Source organism: Theropithecus gelada, chromosome 3 (assembly GCF_003255815.1).
Source record: "Theropithecus gelada isolate Dixy chromosome 3, Tgel_1.0, whole genome shotgun sequence".
Lineage (NCBI taxonomy): Eukaryota > Metazoa > Chordata > Mammalia > Primates > Cercopithecidae > Theropithecus > Theropithecus gelada.
Window position 1 is genome coordinate 176,496,291 of NC_037670.1, and position 6,839 is coordinate 176,503,129.

The following is a 6,839-nucleotide window of genomic DNA, read 5'->3' on the forward strand; positions in this document are numbered from 1 at the left end:
ACACGTAATGGAGAAGGCCCTGCTCCAAGGCTGTACTCCGATCAACACTTTCCATTCTTCCGGCCATAGTCATTGGATGACGTGGGGGCTCTGGCCTGGAATGCCAGAACAGAAGTACACCCTCTCCTACTGAACATACATTAGGAAGCACTGGCTTCTACTGCTACTGGCAGCCTCTCTGTGGCCCTGAGGGGAAGCCTCAGGATCTTGTTTGGAACCGACAGTTTTTAGTAGCTAAAATCTGAGGCGTCTATACTTATCCTTAAAACTCTGAACAAACTGGCCGGGCGCGGTGGCTCAAGCCTGTAATCCCAGCACTTTGGGAGGCCGAGACGGGTGGATCACGAGCTCAGGAGATCGAGACCATCCTGGCGAACACGGTGAAACCCCGTCTCTACTAAAAAATACAAAAAACTAGCCGGGCGAGATGGCGGGCGCCTGTAGTCCCAGTTACTTGGGAGGCTGAGGCAGGAGAATGGCGTAAACCCGGGAGGTGGAGCTTGCAGTGAGCTGAGATCCGGCCACTGCACTCCAGCCCGGGCGACAGAGCGAGACTCCGTCTCAAAAAAAAAAAAAAAAAAAAAAAACTCTGAACAAACAACATAGGCAAAGACAGATGATGTCACTGAGACCCAGAGAGGATATCAGACCTTGCCCAGCATACATTACCTATTGGGAGCCAGTTAGGACTAAATTACAAGTCTCCAGCAAACTGACCTGGGGTTCTTTTGCCCTCAGCATGTAGAAAGGGCCCCGTGTGCAAAGGTTCCGGATAAAGATCAGACCGTGATCTAGCTGATGAACAGAACCTAGAAGTATGTTTGAGGGGGAGGAAGGAGGAGGGTAAGAGAAGTCTTCTTCTGTTCTGCTTTTTTGCCCTGAGGGGATGACACTTAACCACCGCAGGGGCTGCAGCTGAGCCGCAGGGATGGTCACACTGAACCAGGACTTCTTCCCTTCCCCCACTCTAAACCTCTGCCAAGCAGAGAGCCTCTGAGACTGCTCTAGAGAAAGGGGCTGCCTGCCAAGTATCTGCCCACCTGGGGCCAGGGTGAGGGCAAGGCCAGTGACTACATTCTGTGAACAGCTGGAAAAAAAGTGGGCAACACAGTGGCCTTGGGGCAATGGCCTTCCCACTCTCCTTGTCAAAAAATAGCAGGATTCAAAAAAAAAAAAGGCGGGGGGAGGATATTTATTTAATCCTTTTGTTACAAATTAAAGTTGCTTGTTTTCAAAAATTGCAGGAAATAAAGTACGTGAATCAAAGAAACACAAAATATTTAAAAACAAAATAGCTATTTTCCCAACTCTCTTACTTATAGGTATGTCTATACAATTCTGGCAGAATCCAAAGGGAAGGACAGTTTGGTTAGTCCATTCAGTCACAGCAAATGTACCTGTTCATTTGTTCAAGGATTTGTTGAGTGCTCACCTTGTGCCCTGAAGATACAGTTCTGAAAAAACACCAAAAAGGCCCCTGTGTCCAGCAGCTCACATCTTAGTGGTGGAAGGGAGATGAAGGGGAACAGACCGTAATAAGTAAGTAAACAATGATTTCAGACTGTGCCAAGAGCTCTGAGGAAAACAGGGTGACATGATAGGGAGCGGTGAAAGGTACTTTAGGTACGTACAATGTCAGAAATGCTCCCCCAGGCCAGGCGAGGTGGCTCAAGCCTGTAATCCTAGCACTTTGGGAGGTTGAGGTGGGCGGATCACTTGAGCCCAGGAGTTTGAGACCAGCCTGGGGTTTCACCATGCGAAACCGACTCTACAAAAAAAAAAAAAAAAAAAGGAAAAGAAAAAAGAAAAAAAATCGGCTGGGTGCCATGGCTCATGCCTGTAATCCCAGCACTTTGGGAGGCCAAAGCGGGTAGATCACCTGAGCTCAGGAGTTCAAGACCAGCCTGGCCAACATGGTGAAACCCCATCTCTACTAAAAATACAAAAATTAGCTGGGCACTGTGTAGGGCGTTTGTAATCCCAGCTACTTGGGAGGCAGAAGCAGGAGAATCGCTTGAACCCGGGAGGCGGAGGTTGCAGTGAGCCAAGATCACGCCACTGCACCCCAGCCTGGGTGAAAGAGCAAGACTCTGTCTCGAAATAATTAAATTAAATTAAATTAAATTTAAATTTAAAAATTAGCCAGGTGTGGTAGTGCATACCTGTAGTCCCCACTACTTGGGAGGCTGAGGTGGGAGGATCACCTGAGCCCAGGAGGTCAAGACTGCAGTGAGCCAAGATTGTACCACTGCACTCCAGCCTTGGCAACACAGTGAGACCCTGTCTCAAAAAAAACAAAAAAAGAAAAGAAAAAGAAAAGAAAAGAAAAATGAAAAAGAAGCCAGGCGCGGTGGCTCATGCCTGTAATCCCAGCACTTTGGGAGGCCGAGGTGGGCAGATCACTTGAGGTCCAGAGTTTGAGACCAGCCTGGCCAACGTGGTGAAATGCTCTCTCTACTAAAACTACAAAAATTAGCTGGGTATGGTGGCAGGCACCTGTAATCCCAGATACTAGGTAGGCTGAGGCAGGATAATTACTTGAACCTGGGAGGCAGAGGTTGCAGCGAGCCAAGCCTGGGCAACAGAGAGAGACTCCATCTCAAAACACAGAAAAGGAAAAGGAAAGGAGGAAGAAACAAAGAAATGAAGGAAGAAAGAAAGAGAAAGAAGAAAAGGGAGAGGAGAGGAAAGGGGAGGGGAGGGGAGCAGGGAAGAGAGGAGAGAAGAGGCTGGGCCCAGTGGTTCATGCCTGTAAGCTGAGGTGAATGGATCACCTGAGGTCAGGAGTTAGAGACCAGCCTGGCCAACATGGTGAAACCCTGTCTCTACTAAAAATACAAAAATTAGCCGGGGGTGGTGGCACATGCCTGTAATCCCAGCTACTCAGGAGGCTGAGGCAGGAGAATCACTAGAACCTGGAAGGCGGAGGTTGCAGTGAGCCAAAATCATGCCATTGCACTCCAGCCTGGACAATAGGGCAAGACTCTGTTTCAAAAAAATAAAGAGAAAGAAACAAAGAAAGAGAAATGCCTCCCCAAGGTGACAGATGAGCGAAGCCAGGTGAGAAGTCTAAAGAAATTCAAGTACAAAGGTCCTCTGACAAAAAGGTCTTGGCAGAAACGTGGTCAGTGCGCTTGCTGCATTGAAACTGCTCCTGTAAGCCAGGGATCCTATAAGGTAGGCCTTGAATTCCATGGTGGGGAGCTCGGTTAGGACCCCCACGATAGGCAGGAAGGCAGCTGGAAAGAGCAGTTCTGCCATTCTTCCGGATATATTAATGAGCCATGATGGGTCGTCCTGGTGGACCTCTGGAGTCTGAGCTGGGTCCACGTTTGAGGTCTCCCACTTTAGTGACCCTGGGAAAGTTACTTGAGTCTCCTTATTTGAATAGCCAAGGGTTTCTCGTGTTTGATGCCAAATGCCTTGGGCGGGGATTGGCTCCAAACTTCAGCCTCATCAGTCAGTCAATTTATCCTCACATTCAAGAGCAGCCATTTACAAAACGAGTTCAGAAAATTAAAAAAAAAAAAAAAATACAAATTTTAAATCGTTAGAATACTGCATAAACAAACTAGAAGTAGGCCGGGTGCAGTGGCTCACGCCTGTAATCCTAGCACTTTGGGAGGCCGAGGCGGGCGGATCACCTGACATCAGGAGTTCGAGACCAGCCTGACCAACATGGAGAAACCCCGTCTCTACTACAAATGCAAAAATTAGCTAGGCGTGGTGGTGGGCGCCTGTACTCCCAGCTATTTGGGAGGCTGAGTCAGGAGAATTGCTTGAACCGGGGAGACGGAGGTTGCAGTGAGCCGAGATCGCGCCATTGCACTCCAGCCTGGGCGACAGAGCGAGACTCCATCTCAAAACAAACGAACAAATAAAAACAAAGTAAAAGTAGATTCCCCAGGCAAAGCTGATAATATTGCTGGGATAATCGACTTTGTCACTACAGTCTCACTTGGTACTTTAAGAAACTCCATCTTGATCCTAGGTCTGGGTTGATCTGGGCGTTCCTGCTAATTCTGTGTTTTAAAAACCTAAAGCAATAAAAATGTTGATATTGACATTTATCATTTTTATCCTCGCCCTCTGCCTTGTTTTGCTGGGAGATCTGTTCCACTTGGCTGAGTTTAGAGAGGGCGGGGAAGCGGGGGAGAAACCGAGGCGCAGGGTGGAGAAAGGGAGAAAAGCCTTGCAGACTGAACACACGAGAAAACCTGGAGAAGGGATTCGCTGTGCTTATTTCAGGGAAGAAAACCGAGAAGTGAAGCACAGAGGGGTCAGGTTCCGGGAGCAGCGGGAAGGTTGCAGGGGGCCCCAGGGCAGGTCGTGGAACTCAGGCAGTGGCACCGGGGGCCCAGTTCAGGCCGCGGGGTGCAGCCGGGCAAGACCGCTCGGGCTGCCGAAACGGGAGGAGATCAGAAAAAGGAGAGACATGGAGAAAAGGAAAGGAACAGGAGCAACACTCGGGCGGGAAGGAAAGAGGCCGAGACAGAGGAACGCCCGCAGGAACCCGCAGCCGAGCAGCCAGCCGGGCTGGGCGGGGAGAAGGGGCTGCGGAGGGGGCGGGGTGCCAGGCGGCGCGAGGCCAATGAGAGGGCGGGCCGGGGCGAGGGCGGGGCGCTAGGCGACATGAGGCCAATGGGAGGGTGGGCCGGGGCGAGGGCGGGGCATTAGGCGGCGCGAGGCCAATGGGAGGTCGGGCTGGGTCCTCTGGGCTGAGGCTGGGTGCCAGGCGGCGAGAAGCCAGTGGGAGGGCAGGTTGGGGGCAGGGGCGGGGCCCCAAGCCAATGGAAGGGTGATACCGAGGGGGCGGGGCGCCAGGCGGCGAGAGAGCCAATGGGAGGCAGAGTCGGGGACCGCGGGCCGTGGGCCGCCCCGCGAGGGGAGGGAGACCCGGAAGGCGGTGGGGGCGGGGAGTGGAGCTGACAACCTGTCAAATCCACTTTGGGACGAACTAGGTCACGCGCTTCCCGGGCCGTGCACCCCCGCCCGCGAGGGCCGGCCGCGGTTCCTTCCTCTTCCTGCCTGCGGCAGTGGGGGTGGGGCGGGCCTCGGGACACCTGCCTCCGTCGCCGGCCGCCGGCCTCGTGCGGCTTCCCGGGCGGCTCCGCCTCGGCCGTACACCCCCGGCCCGCTCGCGGCGGGTGGAGCCGTGGTCCCGCGGGCCCAGCCGCGCTCTCTCCCTGGACACTGGGAGCCCCGCGCGGCCTCGCGGGCAAAACCTCTGGACTCCCCGCACCCCCGACCGTCTCCGCGCCGCTCCTTCTCGCGCGCGACCGTGGACTCGTCCCCGCGGGCCCGGGTTGGCAGAAGCTGCGGGGGCCGGGGGCGCACTACTTGGCGCGGAAGGGCCAGCGGCGGGCGGAGGGATCCCCGGCCGCGGGGTGAGCCGCAGGGAGGGGTCGGGAGGAGCCGCAGGGGGGAGTCGGGAGGAACCTGGCGCCCGCACCCACGCGGGCCGTGGTCACCTGTTCCCCGCGGGAGCCCGGCCGCGCTCGGGAAGAGGCACGCTCGCAGCTGGGGCTGCCGCTTTGTGCCCGTGGAACCGCGGGGAAGGCGCCGCGCTCTCGGGTCTTCCTGGCGGGTGGTCCTGCACTTTCCCACTCTCTGGTACGGACCGCCGCGATCTGTTTCCAGGCAGAGGAAAAGACGTCAAAGACTCAGAAGGCAGCGTGAATCCAGGGCCCGGGATGCAGGGTTTGCTGGAACGCCAGCCGGTGCGATCGCGCCCCTGGGATTCCGCTTGGCCCGCGCGTCCATTTCCCTGCACGGTGGACTCAGTAAAGCCGGATCTGTCCAGCGCTTACAGCGTGGAGGTGGAGGCGGACTAATCAAGCAATGCTCTGTTATTATTTCTACCCATCCCCTTTTCTCCATGCTAATTTGCTTAGAACTTTAACATCGAATGGACAGCAAATGTCATGTTGTTTAATTTTCACTCCTTGACCGTTATGTTAATTTCTCTCCCGAACAAGGTGACGCATTGTTTTAAGTAACAATGACCAACTCATGTACTCTTTTTGCAAATTGTATGAATTGAAGGGTAAAATGTGGGAAAACGCTAAATTTTAATGCTAAATTTGAACATTTGACACAATATTTTGAAATGCTTCTTTGCAATATTATGGCATTTCGGAACAGATTAAAATATTTCATTTTCAGAGATTTCTTTGGTCAACAAATACTTCTTGAACGTTTATATGCAAAGCAATGCATATAACATTTTCATTGCTTTACAAGTGTATTTATCAGTAAAAGAATTTTGTTTTAAATTCTAGCCTTCATTTAAATGTATTTTAGTTACCACATTGGGAAGAAAATAAAATATTACTGTGTACGGAATGTACAGACATGTTTTTATATTTACAAAAAATAGTCATTAAGAAAGAAAATATGGCCGGGTGCTGTGGGTCACGTCTGTAATTCCAGCATTTTGGCATGCCGAGGCAGGCGGATCACCTGAGGTCAGGAGTTGGAGACTAGCCTGACCAATAAGGTGAAACCCCGTCTCTACTAAAAATACAAAAATGAGCCGGGGCGTGGTGGCGGGCGCCTGTAGTCCCAGCTACTTGGGAGGCTGAGACGGGAGAATTGCTTGAACCCGGGAGACGGAGGTTGCAGTGAGCCAAGAGTGTGCCACTGCACTCCAGTCTGGGCAACAGAGCGAGACTCCATCTCAAAAATACATATATACAGATATCTATATATAGAGATATCTATATAGATATGTAGGTATATACAGATTATAGTATATATAGATGTCTATATATAGATGTATATTCCTTACATTCAACATAAGAATGAGCTTATTCATAATTAGCTGTAGTATTATTACA

General features: G+C 52.1%; 1 protein-coding gene across 1 annotated transcript; it reads left to right on the forward strand.

The window, feature by feature from the left end:
* Nucleotides 1-4,051: 4,051 nt before the first annotated feature.
* LOC112621744 (translation initiation factor IF-2-like) lies at nucleotides 4,052-6,345 on the forward strand. Its single transcript, XM_025381108.1, has 2 exons — nucleotides 4,052-4,384; nucleotides 4,962-6,345. The coding sequence occupies exons 1-2, from the start codon at nucleotides 4,052-4,054 to the stop codon at nucleotides 5,832-5,834; spliced, it is 1,206 nt and encodes a 401-aa protein (XP_025236893.1). The 3' UTR covers nucleotides 5,835-6,345.
* Nucleotides 6,346-6,839: the final 494 nt, after the last annotated feature.

Excerpts from the sequence above, each read along its gene's own strand:
- LOC112621744 (XM_025381108.1), top strand. The coding sequence starts at position 4,052 with ATGTTGATATTGACATTTATCATTTTTATCCTCGCCCTCTGCCTTGTT. Across the intron at positions 4,385-4,961 it reads AGGCCGCGGGGTGCAGCCGG|GTCACGCGCTTCCCGGGCCG; the intron begins GCAAGACCGCTC and ends GGGACGAACTAG.